This window comes from Crinia signifera, chromosome 2 (assembly GCF_055691185.1).
Source record: "Crinia signifera chromosome 2, ASM5569118v1, whole genome shotgun sequence".
NCBI lineage: Eukaryota > Metazoa > Chordata > Amphibia > Anura > Myobatrachidae > Crinia > Crinia signifera.
The window spans coordinates 373,615,878-373,635,586 of record NC_139218.1 but is presented as its reverse complement, the minus strand read 5'-3'; the positions used below and the strand labels follow the sequence as shown (position 1 = coordinate 373,635,586).

General features: G+C 45.2%; 1 protein-coding gene across 1 annotated transcript in view; it reads right to left on the bottom strand.

Moving 5' to 3' along the window:
- The window catches only part of PGR (progesterone receptor), a 105,509-nt gene extending 92,895 nt beyond the window's left edge, over window positions 1-12,614 (bottom strand). Inside the window, exon 1 of the mRNA XM_083170081.1 lies at window positions 10,403-12,614. Within this exon, the coding sequence (XP_083026207.1) occupies window positions 10,403-11,331 (929 nt within the window). The 5' untranslated portion in view covers window positions 11,332-12,614. The remainder of the gene's footprint in view (window positions 1-10,402) is intronic.
- Between the last annotated feature and the right edge of the window lie 7,095 nt (window positions 12,615-19,709).

Sequence of the window (19,709 nt, the reverse complement as noted above, 5' to 3'; positions counted from 1 at the left end):
CTTCAATGGGCCAGCTAAGGGTCCGAATTCAGCCCCGTCCCCAACAGTGGGTGTTATATGGGCCCAATTCAGGTCTGAATTATGCCCTTTGTACCTCGCTCTCCTACTTATAAATAGAGAGAGATAGACCGTAGCTTAACCCCTTCACGACATTTGACGTATATATACGTCATGGCCGGGAAGTACTTCCCGACACATGACGTATATATACGTCATGACTTTAAACTGTCACTGCGTCTCGAGACGCAGTGACAGAGGGACGATGTCTGCTGTCCCTGACAGCAGACATGTCCCTGCATGCCCAGGGGGGGCTGCGATGTCGCCCCCCCGTCGGCGATCGCTGTGATTGGCTGTTCAGTGTGAACAGCCATTCACAGCGTTTTCCTGTGTTACCAGCGAATCAGACGCTTGGTAACACAGGTGTCAATCACCGCCTGGCGTCAGGGGGCATGAGGGGGTCATCGGTGACGATGACACCTCACCCCACCCTCACCCCACCTGCCCCCAAGGCTGTGATTGGTCCGTGGGACCCACGGACCAATCACAGCCAAGGCGCGACATTTAAACTAACGGTGACTGCGCTGCAGACGCCATTCCGGTCTGGAATAGCGTGCAGAGCGGTCACCGTGCCTATCTGCCGTGATACTGACCTGATCCTTGCTAATACTTACCTGATCCTTGCAAATACCTTACCTGATCACTTGATAACTGCTTGTAGCGTGCTGGACGCTTCCTGGATCTGACTTCCTGAGACTTCCTGCTGCTGCTGCAGTGTGATAGAGAGATAGGGGCAGATGTATTAAGCCTGGTGAAGAGATAAACTGGAGATAAAGTGGAAGGAGGTAACGCACCAGCCAATCAGATCCCAACTGTCATATTTCAAACACAGCTGATTGGCTGGTGCGTTAACTCTTCCAAGTTATCTCCACTTTATCTCCAGTTTATCTCTTCTCCAGTCTTAATACATCTGCCCCACTGAGAGATAGAGAGAGAGATAGAGAGAGATAGAGAGATAGTGACAGAGAGAGCTATATTTTGTGTCTGCTACCCCCCCTTTTTGGGGGTGCAGGGGTTTTTTATATATAAATAACTGTCACTGCTGCTGCTGCAGTGTCATAGTGATAGATAGTGATAGATAGTGAGAGATAGTGATAGATAGTGATAGATAGTGAGAGATAGAGAGATTTGTGTCTGCTACCCCCCTTTTTGGGGGTGCAGTTTTTTTTTTTATATATATAACTGTCAGTGCTGCTGCTGCAGTGTCATAGTGATAGATAGTGATAGATAGTGAGAGATAGAGAGATAGAGAGAGATAGTGACAGAGAGTGATAGAGAGTGTATATTTTGTGTCTGCTACCCCCCCTTTTTGGGGGTGCAGGTTTTTTTTTATACATATAACTGTCAGTGCTGCTGCTGCAGTGTGATAGATAGTGATAGATAGTGATAGATAGTGATAGATAGTGAGAGATAGAGAGAGATAGTGACAGAGAGTGATAGAGCAGGGTTGCCGACCCTCCCGGAATTTGCGGGAGTCTCCCGAAAATCGGGTCCTTCCTCCCGGCCCCCGGAAGGGTGGGCAACCCTCCCGGAATCAGGGGGACCCCCACTGAGCCCCCCGATCGCGGCATTTATATGCCGCAATCCGCGGGTCTCAGGGGAGGGGGCGGAGCTAAAACGGCACAATCGTGACGTTTTAGCCCCGCCCCCTCCATGGATATCAGTTATTTAGTCTATTTCCGTAATGGGGGCGGGGCTTAATGACGTCACGGTTAAGCCCCGCCCCCCAAAAAACGTAATGAAAGCTTCCTCTCCGGGCTTCTCCCGGAGAGGATTTTCTGAAAGTCGGCAACCCTGTGATAGAGAGTGTATATTTTGTGTCTGCTACCCCCGCCTTTTGTGCTGATCACTATATCTGAGGTGATCAGCAACTTTTTGGGGGCGCAGAGGTTTTTTTTTTTTATATATACCTGTCAGTTGCTGCCAGTTGCACCAAAGGTTGTGCACCTGCTGCCCCTCACTGGTAATCAGTGTCGCATCACTGATCACCTTTTTTTTTTTTTTGTGGGTGCTGTGTGGTCTTTTTTTAATTTTTTTTTTACACACATTGTGATTTTGTGGGTGTCCTGTGGCCACTGTGCGCTGATCAGTGACGTACATCACTGATCAGCTTTTTCGGCACAGGGTTGATCTATTTTTTTTTTTTTTTGATCAAATTCCTGTTGCCTTTGAGCGCTGTTCAGTGACGGACGTTACTGACCAACATCTGTGCTCAATTTTTGGCGCAGGACCTTTTTTTTAGTTTTTTTAACCCCTTCAATTTTTTTTTTTTTAACCCCTTCAATTTTTTTTTTTTTTAACCCCTTCAATTTTTTTTTTTTTGTATAAAGTATTTTTTTTTTCTGCACTACATACACACTACAGACTACATACCCCCCGGGTTGAAATAAAGTTTGTACCCCCCCCTACACTATACACGTGTTGAAACATTTCACTACCAGTAACACAAAAATAAAAATGTCATCCCAAATGTCATCCCAAATGTCATCCCAGTCATCCAGAAGAATGTATTCAGTGGAGGAGGCATATGCCATGCTTGCTTCTGATTCTGACACAGCCAGTGAGGCAAGCGGGGAATTTGAAGGATTCGTCTTAAGCTCCTCTTCCTCCTCTGGTGATGAGGGACCCCCTCAAAGACGCCCCCGTAGAGCAGCTGAGACCCCCCCCCCCCAATAATTGATCTCGTATGGACCCCACCACCAGACAATTTTGAGCCCCAGGTTCCTGAGTTTTTGGCCATGCCAGGAATCCAATTTGATTCCACAGGTCTCAGAGAAATTGACTTTTTCAAATTATTTTTCTCTGATGATTTTATAAATTTAATGGTGGACCAAACTAATTTATATGCCCAGCAGTTTATTGCTCAAAACCCCACGTCATCATTTGCTAGGTGGACCCCTGTAGATGCAGTAGAGATGATGACGTTTTGGGGTCTGGTGTTTCATATGGGCATAGTAAAAAAGCCACAAATTAGGCAATATTGGAGTACAGATGTTCTGTACAGCACCCCATTTTACCGTATGGCCATGACTCGGACTCGTTTTGAGGCAATCCATAAATTTATACATTACACCGATAATGCACAGTGCCCACCCAGAGATGATCCCACCTTTGACAGGCTATTCAAAGTCAGGCCGGTCATTGATCATTTCAGTGCCAAATTTGCAGAGCTATACATCCCTGATAAATGTATTAGCATCGACGAGTCCCTTATACATTTTAAAGGAAGGGTTAAATTCCGCCAGTACCTTCCCAGTAAGAGGGCAAGGTATGGCATAATGTATAAGCTGTGTGAAAGCACCACAGGGTACACCCACAAGTTTAGGGTATATGAAGGGAAGGATTCAAGAATTGAACCGCCAGAATGCCCCCCCTCCCTCGTAGGTGTTAGTGGAAAAATTGTCTGGGATTTAATGCACCCCTTCCTGGATAAGGGTTATCACCTCTATGTGGATAACTTTTACACCAGCATCCCCCTGTTTAAGGCCCTTGGTTCAAGAGGTACAGCAGCTTGCGGTACTGTGCGTAAGAACCAAAGAGGCCTCCCAAAAACGCACATTGCCCAAGTAATGAGAAGGGGTGAAAGCAGGGGAATATGCACCGAAAATATGTTGTTGGTCAAATATAAGGACAAGAGGGATGTCCTTATACTGACAACAATTCATGGAGACAGTACCACCTCCATCCCTGTACGAGGTACCAGTACCCACACCTCAAAACCAAATTGTATCCTAGATTACAATAAGTACATGGGCGGAGTGGATCTTTCAGATCAGGTACTGAAGCCGTACAGTGCCCTGCGGAAAACAAATATCTGGTACAAGAAGCTGGCCGTGTATATCATCCAGATGGCACTGTATAACGCTTACGTGCTATTCCGTTCTACCGGCCAGAGGGGGACATTTATGCACTTTCAAGAGGAAATCATAAAGGGCCTAATATTTGGGAACCAGCAGGCAGAGGGCCCCAGTACTTCTAGTACTGGCCCCCGTATTGTACCAGGGCAGCATTTTCCCAACGAAATCCCCTCCACTGCAAGAAAGGGCAGGACACAAAAAAGGTGCAAAGTTTGCTATAAAAAGGGAATAAGAAAGGAAACTATTTTCCACTGTGAAACTTGCCCCGACAAACCCGGCCTATGTATAAAGGAGTGTTTCAAAATATACCACACATCTATGGATTATTAGGTTCATCATTTCACCGTGCTTCGGGGGTCTTGCTAATGCCACATAGCACCCACCATTCATTCCACCAGAATCTGAGCTGCAAAATCCAAAAATCACTCCTTCCCTTCTGAGTCCTGCCATGCACCCAACTGGTATTTTTTGGTCACATGTGAGGCATTGCCGTACTCTGGAGAAATGGGGGCACAGATTTTGGGGTGCTTTGTCTCCTTCATTCCTTATGAAAATGAAAAATTTTGAGCCAGAACTGCATTTTTGTGTAAAAAAATGTAATTTTTCATTTTCACTGCCCAGTTGTATCAAAATTGGTGAAACCCCTGGGGGTTTGAAATGTACACTATACCCCTAGATGAATTCCCTGAGGGGTGTACTTTGCAAAATGGGGTGACTTGTGGGGGGGTTCCACTGTATTGGTGCTTTGGGAGTCTTGCTAATGCAACATGGCACCCACCATTCATTCCACCAAAATCTGTGCTGCCAAATCCAAAAATCACTCCTTCCCTTCTGAGTCCTTCCATGCGCCCAACTGGTATTTTTTGGTCACATGTGAGGCATTGCCGTACTCGGGAGAAATTGGGGCACAGATTTTGGGGTGCTTTGTCTCCTTCATTCCTTGTGAAAATGAAAAATTTTGAGCCAGAACTGCATTTTTGTGTAAAAAAATGTAATTTTTCATTTTCACTGCCCAGTTGTACCAAAATTGGTGAAACCCCTGGGGGTTTGAAATGTACACTATACCCCTAGATGAATTCCCTGAGGGGTGTACTTTGCAAAATGGGGTGACTTGTGGGGGGGTTCCACTGTATTGGTGCTTTGGGAGTCTTGCTAATGCAACATGGCACCCACCATTCATTCCACCAAAATCTGTGCTGCCAAATCCAAAAATCACTCCTTCCCTTCTGAGTCCTGCCATGCGCCCAACTGGTATTTTTTGGTCACATGTGAGGCATTGCCGTACTCTGGAGAAATTGGGGCACAGATTTTGGGGTGCTTTGTCTCCTTCATTCCTTGTGAAAATGAAAAATTTTGAGCCAGAACTGCATTTTTGTGTAAAAAAATGTAATTTTTCATTTGCACAGCCCAGTTGTATCAAAATTGGTGAAACCCCTGGGGGTTTGAAATGTACACTATACCCCTAGATGAATTCCCTGAGGGGTGTACTTTGCAAAATGGGGTGACTTGTGGGGGGGTTCCACTGTATTGGTGCTTTGGGAGTCTTGCTAATGCAACATGGCACCCACCATTCATTCCACCAAAATCTGTGCTGCCAAATCCAAAAATCACTCCTTCCCTTCTGAGTCCTGCCATGCGCCCAACTGGTATTTTTTGGTCACATGTGAGGCATTGCCGTACTCGGGAGAAATTGGGGCACAGATTTTGGGGTGCTTTGTCTCCTTCATTCCTTGTGAAAATGAAAAATTTTGAGCCAGAACTGCATTTTTGTGTAAAAAAATGTAATTTTTCATTTTCACTGCCCAGTTGTACCAAAATTGGTGAAACCCCTGGGGGTTTGAAATGTACACTATACCCCTAGATGAATTCCCTGAGGGGTGTACTTTGCAAAATGGGGTGACTTGTGGGGGGTTCCACTGTATTGGTGCAACATAGCACCCACCATTTATTCCACCAAAATCTGTGCTGCAAAATCCAAAAATCACTCCTTCCCTTCTGAGTCATGCCATGCGCCCAACTGGTATTTTTTGGTCACATGTGAGGCATTGCCGTACTCGGGAGAAATTGGGGCACAGATTTTGTGGTGCTTTGTCTCCTTCATTCCTTGTGAAAATGAAAAATTTTGAGCCAGAACTGCATTTTTGTGTAAAAAAATGTAATTTTTCATTTTCACTGCCCAATTGTATCAAAATTGGTGAAACCCCTGGGGGTTTGAAATGTACACTATACCCCTAGATGAATTTCCTGAGGGGTGTACTTTGCAAAATGGGGTGACTTGTGGGGGGGTTCCACTGTATTGGTGCTTTGGGAGTCTTGCTAATGCAACATGGCACCCACCATTCATTCCACCAAAATCTGTGCTGCCAAATCCAAAAATCACTCCTTCCCTTCTGAGTCCTGCCATGCGCCCAACTGGTATTTTTTGGTCACATGTGAGGCATTGCCGTACTCGGGAGAAATTGGTGCACAGATTTTGTGGTGCTTTGTCTCCTTCATTCCTTGTGAAAATGAAAAATTTTGAGCCAGAACTGCATTTTTGTGTAAAAAAATGTAATTTTTCATTTTCACTGCCCAGTTTTATCAAAATTGGTGAAACCCCTGGGGGTTTGAAATGTACACTATACCCCTAGATGAATTCCCTGAGGGGTGTACTTTGCAAAATGGGGTGACTTGTGGGGGGGTTCCACTGTATTGGTGCTTTGGGAGTCTTGCTAATGCAACATGGCACCCACCATTCATTCCACCAAAATCTGTGCTGCCAAATCCAAAAATCACTCCTTCCCTTCTGAGTCCTGTCATGCGCCCAACTGGTATTTTTTGGTCACATGTGAGGCATTGCCGTACTCGGGAGAAATTGGGGCACAGATTTTGGGGTGCTTTGTCTCCTTCATTCCTTGTGAAAATGAAAAATTTTGAGCCAGAACTGCATGTTTGTGTAAAAAAATGTAATTTTCCATTTTCACATCCCAGTTGTACCAAAATTGGTGAAACCCCTGGGGGTTTGAAATGTACACTATACCCCTAGATGAATTCCCTGAGGGGTGTAGATTGCAAAATGGGGTGACTTGTGGGGGAGGTTCCTAACTTTTAGCACTTATGGTGCCTAGAAACCTACATGGTGCCTAAAAAAAAATCTCATAAAAAGGAGGCTCCAAAATCAAGTAGGTGCTCCTTCTATTATGAAGCCTGTGGTTTGGTCAACGTGCACACTAGGGCCACATATAGGATATTTTTGAAAACAAAAGAATTGGGGGAATCAATTTTTAGTCACATTTCTCTAGTAAAATCTACTGTATTCGTTAGAAAAATGTATTAAAATTGAAACTCTGCAAAAAAAAAGAAATTTTGAAATTTCACCTACACTTTGTTTTAATTCCTGTGAAACACCTAAAGGGTTAACAAACTTCCAAAATGCTGTTTTGAATACTGTGAGGGGTGCAGTTTTTGAAATGGCATCATTTATGGGGGTGTCTCACATACAAGTCCCTCAAAGTCACATCAGAACTGAACTGGTCCCTAAAAAAATCAGTGTTTGAAATTTTCTTGAAAATTTGAGAATTTGCTAGTCATATTTGAAGCCTCCTAGTGTCCAAAAAAATGAAAAGGAGGTTGAAATAATGATTGCAACATAAAGTAGACATATGGTCTTTGTTAGTTATTAACTATTTTGAGTGGTATGATTATTTGTCTCACAAGCAGAAAATGTGACATTTTGCATATTGCTAAATTTTCCATTTTTTCACGATATTTTGGTATTTTTCACAAAAAAACACAGACTGTATCGACCAAAATTTACCACTAACTTGAAGTACAATGTGTCACGAGAAAACAATCTCAAAATCACTGGGATAAGTAAAAGCAAAAAAAAGTTATCCCCACTTAAGTGAGACATGTCAGATTTGAAAAAAAGGGCTCTGTCATGAAGGCACAAACTGGCTCTGTCATGAAGGGGTTAAACATTGGTGACTAAAATGTTAAAGGTTAATTGAACGGCATTGTCACTAGAGTGTTCTGCAGAGTGATCCTTATCTCAGGCTCCGTGCAGAAACATACTTGGAATTACATTATATATAGTACCAAGAGTGAAGGCTTTAATTGTGTACATAAACTATTACAGCAGAAGACTACAGGACCTCAGCAGAAGATGATAAACTACAATCCCAGCCACTCAATGCGCTGTCATGTTTTAAAAAGATATGCAGTATGGCCAGTACGGATGATGTAATGGTTAGCATTACTGCCTCACAGCACCGAGGTCATGGGTTCCATTCCATTCGCTTCTATATTCTCCTCGTGCTTACATGGGTTTCCTCTGGGTACTCCAGTTTCCTCCCACAGCCAAAAATATACTAGTACAGTAGGTTAATTGGGATATCCAGACCCTGGGTTGACAATGTCTAGGTTGTGGTTGACAGAAGGTTGACACAAGCTTAAGATCGACATGAGTTTTTCAAGTTTTTAGTGTAGAACGACTTGGTTCATACTTTACTATACAAGTGGACATAAAGGGCCTTATTTTGGTTCACTCTTTCTGACAAAATCCTTCTTAGATGGACAAAACCATGTGCACTGCAGGGGGGCAGATATAACATGTGCAGAGAGAGATAGATTTGGGTAGGGTTTTACTTCAAAGTGGGATCTATATTGCAGTGTAAAAATAAAGCAGTATGTATTTACCCTGAACAGAAACAAAATAACTCACCCAAATCTAATTCTCTCTGCACATTTTACATTTGCCCCCCTGCAGTGCACATAATTTTGTCCATCTAAGAAGGATTTTGTCAGAAAGAGTGAACTAGAATAAGGGCCAAAGTGAGCACAGAATAGTGTGGTGAGCGCAACGAGGCACCGTGCCCGAAGCATTGCGAGCATTGCATTGGGGTGCGGTACACTTATACGTTTTCCATAACGACATGTGTCGACATAGGCAATTAAAACAGTGTTGACCTTTTGAGACCTATAGTATGTTGATCATTTTCAGGTGTTGACTTAGTCGCTGTCGACCAATAGAGGTTGACGTAGACATTTTTGACCCCCGCCCTATACCATAACTGTTAATTGGCTTCCACCAAAATGAACCCTAGAATGGATGTGTGTGTACATGTGGTAGGGATTACTGAAAAAATATACCAGCAAGAATTAATAACCCATTTTATATAATCCATGCTGTAGAAAGTGTTTTTGGCAATTTCAGGAAGACCTTAGCTGCACAATCTCTTTTTGCGCTGTTATTCTAGAAATCATTTCTTTGTGAAATATAATCCATGCTATTGCCGATAAATTGCATTCAGAAAATTGTAGGGAACCTTTCTAAAAACAACTGTAAAGAAAAAAGTTGGGGTAGCCGTAGCAACCAGTTATGTGCTTGCCCTCATTTTATAAACTACACTAGAAAGGACGACACAACCTATTTTCCCCTCTTCAGACTTATTTTCTGAAAATCTCAAGCACCCAAAGGAGGGTAAGTACAGTATATGGTTATGTGGTCACGAAATAAAAAGTCTATTACCCTGGACTAAGTACAGAGAACCTCATAATAATGAAGGAAGTTTGGGTCATTAGGTCGCCAGTAAAAAAGGTCGATAACTATTGGTGGACAATAAAAAGTTTGACACATGGAAAAAAGTCGCCATGGCAAAATGTCAACATGAGTTTTTCACGATTTTTTTGGTGCCTTTGTTGACATGGGTCGACATGGATACCATAAAAGAGCACCGCGCCCCCTCTCGTGGTTTGCTGAGCTTGCCATGTTTCGGGCACGGTTCTCCCTCTATGCCCACTTCGAAGGTAAAGTCGGTTTAAAAAAAAAATCACGAAAAACTCATGTCAACATTTTTCCATGTCACCCTTTTTCATGTTGACCTTTTGGCCATGTCAACCTATTAACCATCGACCTAAAGTATGTTGATCTTTTTCATGTGTCAACCTTTTGACTGTTGACCAATAGTGGTTGACATTTAAATATAACCAATTAGATTCTACTTCTTATTTATTTAGAACCTTCTAGAAGATAATAGATAGAATCTGATTGGTTGCTATGGGCAACATTCAATCTTCAATAGAACTCCCATCTTAGGAAATATACCCATTTGGGTTCATATGATGCTTTCTCACAGGGGACCCAAAACTTAATTTTTTTGGTAGAAATTACATAACTCTTTTTGACATGTCATTGGACTATGTTACTTTTATACTTTTAGAGTTACTATTTTACAATTATTCTTGTACAGCAATAAAGGGTGAGATTTAATAGGATGAGATATTCCGAAAGTGAGAGATTTGGTAAGAAATCTCCAGTTGTTGTTTTTTAAAGCGGCAATCATTTACACTGCAAAATCAAACTGGTTTTGCAGTGTAAATGATTGCCGCTTTAAAAAAAAAAAACTGATTTCTTACCAAATCTCTCACTTTCTGTATCTCTCATCCTATTAAATCTCACCCAAAGTATCCAACGTTTATTAGTGAATGCCGTAATGGTGGGTACTCACCTGATGCAGTGTACATAAGGTAAAAGGATCTGCGACAGGTATGGTTCCTTTACCCCCAGTGACTGGCAGGCATGTAGCTGGTGCCCATTAAGGTTATGGGGCTGGTAAAGACTTTGGGGTGTGGCAGATGGGGGGTTTTCATCTGAATCTTCAGGGCTGTCTGTAAAGGGCTCAAAGACATTTGCAGACTCTGTTTTGCAGGAAATAAAATCCAAAAACTGGTTGGCATCTGGGGTTGCGGCAGTTGGTAATCCATAATCCGGGCAAAGTGTGTTCTCTTTTGGGGTGGAAAACAAAGAGACCTCAGACTCCTCCAGTTTAACCTTGCCACCAGGCACAGTCCCAGGGTGCAAGCAGGAGCTCTGTTTTGGGTATAGAGACAACTGATGTGATGATCCAGCATTAGAACCCCTTGGGTCTATGCCACCAGTGCCCACAATGTGCCTCTCCTGGGCAGAGAGGTATACCGAGCTCACAGGCAATACAGACATATCAGTTATATTTAGTCCATGCAAAGACCTATTCCCAGAACAGTCCTCCAAGGTACCTCTGTGTTTTGGGGAGTATGTAGTCTCATCCCACACTTCTGTATCAGTTCTGGGGTCACCCAGGACCTTACCTGTGGTTGCGGAGGTTACTGACATGCCATGTATATCAGGAGGGACATTACCTGTCCATAGGGTGGGGTCAGTTGTGGTTGAGGAGCTCAGGATGCAGTCCAGGACCTTGTCCAGCTCACTGTTTGAAGAAGACACTGGTTGTCCCTGGTTCTGGTAGGGTTCCTCCTCACCTACTGGTCTCTGGTAGATCAGACTGTCCAATGAGATTTCCCCAGGGTCTGACACCTCCTGCAAAAAATCCATTGGGTTCCTGGCAGCTCTCCTCGGGTACTGCGTGGTCCTTGGGCATTGCTTGGTCTTATCCTCCATGTAGAGTGCTTGCAGTGTGGCAAATAAGATCCTTTCCCTGGTATCAGGAAGCCATCGTGTTGTGCAATTTCTCTGTACTAAGTTTAGAGGATTGTCAGTGCCCTGCTGATACTACGATCTTTCGTATGTGCATTGGCACTGCCCTGTCCGTGTCTTTCCTGTACACTGTCACAGCCCTTGCTGTGATGTGGCTCTTCTGTGCTCGCTGGAGTTACTTTACTATAAGGACTGGCATGCTCCTCTATAATGGCACAGCATGTGCTCCCTGTGTGCTATACTGGCACCCCCCTGTGCTCTCTGTATGCTAGCCTGGCACCCCCCTGCTCTTCCTGTGTGCTATACTGTGCTATACATTGGCACTGTGCACCCCTCTGCTCTCCCTGTGTGCTATACTGGCACCCACTGTTCTCCTTGTGTGCTATACTAGCACTCCTGTGCTCATTGTGTGTTATACTGGCACCCTCTGCTCTTCCTGTGTGCTATACTGTGCTATACAGTGGCACTGTGCTACTCTCCAACACCTGGCACCCCTCTGCTCTCCCTGTTTGCTAGACTTGCACCCTCTGCTCTCCCTGTGTTCTATACTGTGCTAAACTGGCACTGTGCTCTTTTCCAAAACCTGGCACCACTCTGCTCTCCCTGTGTGCTATACTGGCATTGTGCTCCTCTGCAATCCCTGGCACCCCTCTGCTCTCCCTGTGTGCTATACTGTGCTATACTGGTATTGTGCTCCTCTGCAAACCCTGGCACCCCTCTGCTCTCCCTGTGTGCTATACTGTGCTATACTGGCATTGTGCTCCTCTGCAAACCCTGGCACCCCTCTGCTCTCCCTGTGTGCTATACTGGCATTGTGCTCCTCTGCAAACCCTGACACCCCTCTGCTCTCCCTGTGTGTATACTGTGCTATACTGGCACTGTGCTCCTCTCCAAAGCCTGGCACCCCTCTGCTTTCCCTGTGTGCTATACTGGCACTGTGCTCCTTTCCAAAGCTTGGCACCCCTCTGCTCTCCCTGTGTGCTATACTGTGCTATACTGGCACTGTGCTCCTCTCCAAAACCTAGCACCCCTCTTCTCTCCCTGTATGCTATACTGTGCTATACTGGCACTGTGCTCCTCTCCAAAGCCTGGCACCCACCTCTGCACTTGTGCACTCTGCCTTGTCTGCCAGGCGTTGCTTGCTCCGGATTAGAGGCGAGGTCACTGTGAGAGTGCAGATCTGGATCCTGGAGTGGGCAGACGTGGTTACTGAGTCTCTGTTCTGTCTTCCAGTCTCAGTACTGTGCACGTTGTGTAATGACATTGTACTGCCTGGCTCAGCCTCCCCATGTACTGTACAAGTGCAGCAAGTTTATTAATGATATTTGTGTCTGGGGATTTTCTTAACTTGTGTTCTGTAGTTTTAATAAATGACCGTCTGGATGTGCTGTGTGCATAAGATAGGATATTATTATTATTATTATTATTATTATTATTATTACCTTAACATGGCATGTAATACAGCTGTCATTCTTTAAGTGGTATTCAATTGTTATATCGCACCCAATTTCCATTCTAAAATATCGGGAGATCGTATGGCAATATTCTATTGATCTATTTTTTTTCTAGCATATTGTGTTCATTATGTTCAGGATTAACCATGCATTAGCACAATTCAGCTCACTACCCCCAGCATATTGAGCTGAGATGCTGGTGAAATACAATTGAATACCGCCCTATGGGCCTTATTCTGTTTCATACGCTCCCCCGCGCGTTTGCACGGGGGAGTGATATTCTCCTTATACGCATGCGGCTGTGTGAGTGGCGGGTGGCCGTTTTATCCACACGCAACGCTGCGCAATAAGGTTCTATATGTAGACCATGACAAAGGATTGCAGCAATCAGTATGGAAGATATAAGTGATGTTTAATAGTTTATATGTTTAATTGTGTGTTTATTTATGTATTTATGCACTTATTTGTAACATGCTGTATATATTTATAGTGCCAGCATATACAATTGGGGCTCTTTTTTTAAATCTGCCTAAAGATTTATTTGCAATCGCTACTGTATATGCCTTTTGCGTTCCTTATAGCATTCTGGATCTGCGTCATTCCTCCCGGTACTCCCCCTGGGTTCCTCTCTTCCGCTGCCCACTGGGCAGACTAGATGCAGCCCAATTCTATGCCAGGTGTTACAATGTGAATGTTCCTGATCTAGAATCCATCATATTCATTTACAGGAAGTGGTGCTCAATTTGCTGTGCATGCTTACGCTGGGCGCGTGCTAATTAATCGGTGACAATTTGTGCATACGTTTGGCAGCTCTGGCACGACATGGGAGTTTCTGCTAATTAGACTTAGTTTTCTACTGTAAAAGTAATTTGCAGTAATAATAGTTTATTTAGTTTCTGTGCCTTCAGTGAACTTGTATATGGTACATTTAGAGCCTGATTCAGACCAGATCGCTCATCTGCAAATTTGCAGATAACTGCTAGTAGATAGCCGCCGCTTAGACAGAAAGGAAACCCGCCATTTACAAATCCGTGAGGGAGTTGTGAAAATATCGCTGCTCGCCATCCTGTCGCACACCCATCCGCAATTCAAGAACCATCAAATGATTGTAAGTCTGACCCACAACTTTGCGATTCAGCTGATCAAGGCCGGCACTGATGTCACACACTCTCCCTGAAACCGCCTGGGCACACCTGTGTTTTTTTTAGATACACCTAGAACGTCCGGTTACCATCCCCAAACGCTGACTTCCTATCAGTCGAATTTGGAGGAGAGTGCGTGGAGGAGAGTGGTAATCGAACAGATTGCAAATTCGCACAACAGCAGTCAACCCTGAATCAGGCGCTAAATTACCACTAACTATAGGGAATTTGGCTACAGTATTAAACAATGGTGGTGATTCAGCTCATTCAGCCCGCAGCGACTGATGTTGCGGCTCTGCGTATGCATATCGGCAAATATACGCATGTGCAGGGTCGCAGTGCGAACGCCTTTTACAACTATAACAGCCTAAGAGCCCTTCACACAGACGGGCCCGGGCAGTGGGTTTACAGGATGCTGGCACATGGGGATGCCCAGCATTTCCTGTGCGTGCCCACAAAAAACGGTGGTTGCACCCAGAAAAATGCTGGGTTTCCCCATGTGAACGCAGGCGAATTGAAGCCTGCATGGGGAAGGCGCATTATGTCACATGATGTCAGCACCCCCCACCCCATTCTCGGCCATTTACGAGTCAAATAAAAGACAGTCTAAACTGACTTTTATTTTCAAATGCCTAAAAAAATCATTCGTTGATCAGCGACCATCAAATGGTTTTTCCGCTGTACGCTTCCTTGTGAATGGATGTCTGAGCGTACACATCCTTGCGGGTGCCATTAACCAGGTCGCTAAGCAGCGAATGACCGCTGTTTAGCCAGCCAACCTGAATTAGGCCCAATTTGCCTAATGATTTCAAAGATAAGACAAGAGGAAAGTGTGTGGTGGAGCCCAGCGGTGTAACTACGGTGCTGCAGACCCTGTGGCGGCTTGGGGGAGCCAGTGCTGATGGGGTCTGCAGGGCGTTATGTAGCTTTGAGTAAAGGATGATGTAGCTTCAAGCAACGGATACGTCAGTAGCGCACGCAGGGGGGGTTTCTGAGTACCCAGAAACACCCCCAGGAGTCGAGGCTGAAAGCTGAGGGTCTCCTCTTTCCATGGGTACAATAATTTTTAAAATCAGCCTTTGGGAACCGGATATATCTGACTTCAAAGCAGTAGTCTCCATCCAAGCCCCTTAATTGCTCTTCCCAGTCAGATATTTCAGGTTCTGTCTGACTAGAGATTTTCTGATGGTATATTCCAAAAGCTGGGACTCTCCCCTTTGAAGGACACTAGTAGCTTGTCTCTACTCTGCCCAGAGCCAGAGATATCAGCCCTCCAGCAGCTGGTTACTGCTCCAGCTCCACACACCTGGTATGTAGTTTTATATTCTTGTTGGCGGATTGCTCTGCCTCCTGAACTCTGATCCCCTAGTCCCCAATACCATTTGGTAGGTGGGATTCTCTAGTTTTTAATTCCTTTAAAATCTAAGAAATCTATTTCCGGGAACTGGAGATATCTGCAGTCAAGCAAGCTGTCCTCCCACCAGAAACTTATGAATAATAAGCCCACTCCACCTCTGCATATTAAACATCCTGTACCACCCTGGAAGTTATGTATCAGGGCCCCTTCATTCAGCCCAATGCCCCCTTCTCCCACCCCATCTCTCACCCTCTGTGCAGTAAAGGGGTAATTAGTAGAAATTATTGATCCAGGCCCTACATGCTGAGCGGATGATCTAATACCCCCTACCACCCGTGGGACATAAAAGCTTCCCCCACCCCTACCACCCGAGGATCGATAGGGGCCCCAATTTTTTTATTATTATTATTTATATACATTTGGTCTATCTATAATACTTTCACTGACCCGGCATATACTGGGTCACCTAAGTGTCCATCTCCGTGCTTTGCTCCGCCCCTCTGGAAACCCCCTTCTGAAAATCCTGCGTTTGCCCCTGTACGTCAGTACAGGAAGCTGATGTCCGCAGTCCCAGCTGCCGGCAGTGAAGGTACAGTGCGGCTGCTGCCCTCCTGCACCGCCACATCCGGGAGCGAGCATCAGCCACATCCTGCACTGCCAGCAGCTGAGACCCCAATTGGCTGTTACTCCACTGGTGGAGCCTGTGCAAGTGTAACAACGGTACTTGTTTCCTATCTGGGCGCCCGCTAAGTTAATTGCGCACCATGCTATTCTCCGTATCAAAATCGGATCGCATCGCATCGGATACCACAAATGCACATACACGATATTGAACGATGCAATGCGATCCGATCCGATTTCGTTCCCGCTTTTATGGTTGGCCCATAGGATGGGCCATCTGTAACACTACTGTATTTATTAACCCTTCAAAGCCCTCCCCTTGTCACATCTGCACAGAAACACAGTATTGACGTCAACCCGAAGCGTGGCGAGCACAGCGAGCCCCGCGAGGGGCGTCGGTACGCGTCCTCCAACTTTTTCATACCCCCACTATCCACGTCGGCGTGGAGTTGAGAATAGAATAGTGTGGCAAGCGCAGTGAGCCACCGAGCCCGAAGCGTGGCGAGCGCAGCGAGCCCCGCGAGGGGACGCGGATACTTCACAGGTATCCGTGTCCCCTCGCGGGCTTCACAGGTATCCGCGTCCCCTCGCGGGGCTCGCTGCGCTCGCCACGCTTCGGGCTCGGTGGCTCGCTGCGCTCGCCACACTATTCTATTCTCAACTCCACGCCGACGTGGATAGTGGGGGTATGAAAAAGTCGGAGGACGCGTACCGCCGCCCCTCGCGGGGCTCGCTGCGCTCGCCACGCTTCGGGTTGACGTCAATACTGGGGTGGCGTTAACAATGGAGGCGCATTTTAAACCATCAGGAGGGGTTTCCTATACAAATCGTAGGTTTGCGGGGTTATTACATTGAAATCAATGTAAAATCGGGTCTCAGGGACCATTTAACATTGATTCCAATGTAAAAATCGGGGTTGATCGCGTCACCGCATGCGATGCGATCCGATTTAAAATGAAATCGGATCGGATAGCATCATATGCCATCGTACATCATTGAGTACTGAATCCGATGCGATGCGATCCGATTTCATTACGGTGCCGTACGTAGAAAACCTGGGCGCCCAGATAAGAAACAAGTACCGTAACAACTGTTCAGTAAGTTTAGTTACTGAGCAGGGTTCCAGATACTCCACTCACAGGCTTCTGTATTCCTGTATGCCAGGCAGATCCTGATGACAGGCTGCACAGTCTTCTCCTTATCATTTGTATTATTTTATTCTATTAAACTGTGTAGCAGAGCAGAAAGCTCTGTTATAATGTCCTGTATCTGTGCTGACTCTATAATGAGCTGTGACTGCTGTGGCTTGCATGTAATTATGTCCACAGGATTCTGTGTGCGGGATCTGGCATATTGCAGTGCCGGTGTTAAACTTTCGCAGAGGGCAGCAACTGTTCCTCCCTATATATGTACTGAGAGGGCAACTGATACGTGATCAGACATACCACACTATATGATTCTTTCCTTTCTATGACCACCCCCACGGATATGTCCATTTGGAACAAGTGTGGTATCCAGACCATCTAGCCTTCCACTTCACCATCAAGAAGAGGAAAGTTACATGTCCATTTACATCATTCTATAAGTGCTTTTCATATTCTACCTATAACCTGTTATTCCATCTGTCATAGCTGACCATGTTTGAGAGAAATTACAAAAAAATATCTGGAGGTGGGCATCACTTCCTATAGTAGGAAATTGTTGTATAAAACCTGAAAACAACATACATATGTCTAGGTTTTGAACAAAAAATGACAGTGTCCATAAATCTAAGCCCTCCTTTGTCGATGCCAGACAAATGTGCAGTGGCAGGATTGATCTAACAACTACAGGTTGAGTATCCCTTATCCAAATATCTGTTATCCAAATTATTTAGAAAACAATACATTCCAGAAAGTGAAAACACAAAAGCACTACCGGGGACATCTGCAACAGCACTACTAAGCAGGGGCGTAGCGAGGGCGGAGCCGGTGGAGCACAAGCTCCAGGTGCTGATTAATCACAGGGCGCCGGAGCCATGCACTGCCAGCCTGCCTGCCTTGCCCGCTCTCCGTTGTGTGCCGCTGTCTGCAGCTATTTTTAATTTAAGTCTCCTGCTGGACCGCGGGGCTCGCCAATAAGCGCTTGTAGTCCAGCAACCAATCAGAAGCATTGGTGGCTGCTGGACTGCGAGCGCCTATTGCTTAGGGCCGCAATCCAGTGGGAGACTTGAATTCAAAATAGCAGTGGACAGCCGGAGCAGGGTTGGCCGCTGTCCTCCAGGCTGGCTTGTGATTTGTTGTGCGGGGATCAGGTGGGCGGCTCTGCAAACAGCAGGGAGTAGCTGCTGTATCTCGTTGCCTCTCTTTTCTTCAGGGGCCCAGTTGATGGATATGAGGTAAGCACATCAGCAGGCACTCAGCCCTCCACATTCCCGGTGCTTCCTTACTGCTGCTCATACTGGACGGGAGCCGGGGCTGCTCTGGCCGTGTTCTGTGTGCTGCTGTACATTACTCAGCAGCAGCAGGGAGGGGAAGACGGGGGACTGAGGAGAGACAGAGCATTGATCTTTCCCTCTACATGCGCTGAAAACATATACTGTAGTACCTATATTGTAGGTGCAGCAGGCAAAAAGCCCCTCTGCACCATATGATCCTTCAGGCTCAGGACAGGCGGGAGGTGGTGGGGGCGGGAGGGAGGGGGGGGGACACGCGAAACATGCCCATGCTCCGGGCACCGTGGCACCTAGCTACACCACTGCTACTAAGGACATGATATGTAACTGGCATTACTGGGGACATCTGTAACAGCACTACTGGGTACATGATATGTAACTGGCTGGGGACATGATACGTAAATGGCACTACTGGGGACATCTGTAACTGGCACTACTGAGTACATGATATGTAACTGGCACTACTGGGGTCATGATATGTAACTGGCACTACTGGGACATCTGTAACTGGCACTACCGAAGACATGATATGTAACTGGCACTACTGGGGACATGATATGTAACTGGCACTACTGGGGACATGATATGTAACTGGCACTACTGGGGACATCTGTAACAGCACTACCGAAGACATGATATGTAACTGGCACTACTGGGGACATGGTATGTAACTGGCCCTACTGGGGACATCTGTAACAGCACTACTGAGGACATGATATGTAACTGGCACTAAATATGTGCAAGAAAATGATTGCTTGCCATTTAAAATCTGTATCTGAGATACACAAACTTTGTTTCATGCACAAATAAAATATATTTGTGTGTATTTCATGTGCTTGATGTGTTTGTACAACAAGATACTGTACCTCAAGATACATCATTGAAATATGAAAATATTCTGAAATACGGAATAATCCGTTATCCAAAATTCTTCTGGTCCCGAGCATTCTGGATAAGGGATATTCAACCTGTTCTCTTTAAAAGAAAAGAATCTTTGATAAAAAGCGAATGCCATGTCCGATCTTGAGTAAAGAAGGAATAGAGTCGTATCTTGATGCACCGTCGTGCAATTATATCGACGTGGTGCAATTATATCATGCCAGCAAGTGAGAAGTCTCTCCTTGTACAGGTTGAGTATCCCGTATCCAAAATGTTTGGGACCAGGAGAATTTTGGATAGCGGATTATTCCGTATTTCGGAATATTTTAATATTTAAATGATGTATTTTGAAGTATCTTGCATTTATGCTGTATAAACACATAAAATACACACAAATATATTTTATTTGTTCAAAAAACAAGGTTTCAAAACATGAAACAAAATTTGTGTACTAT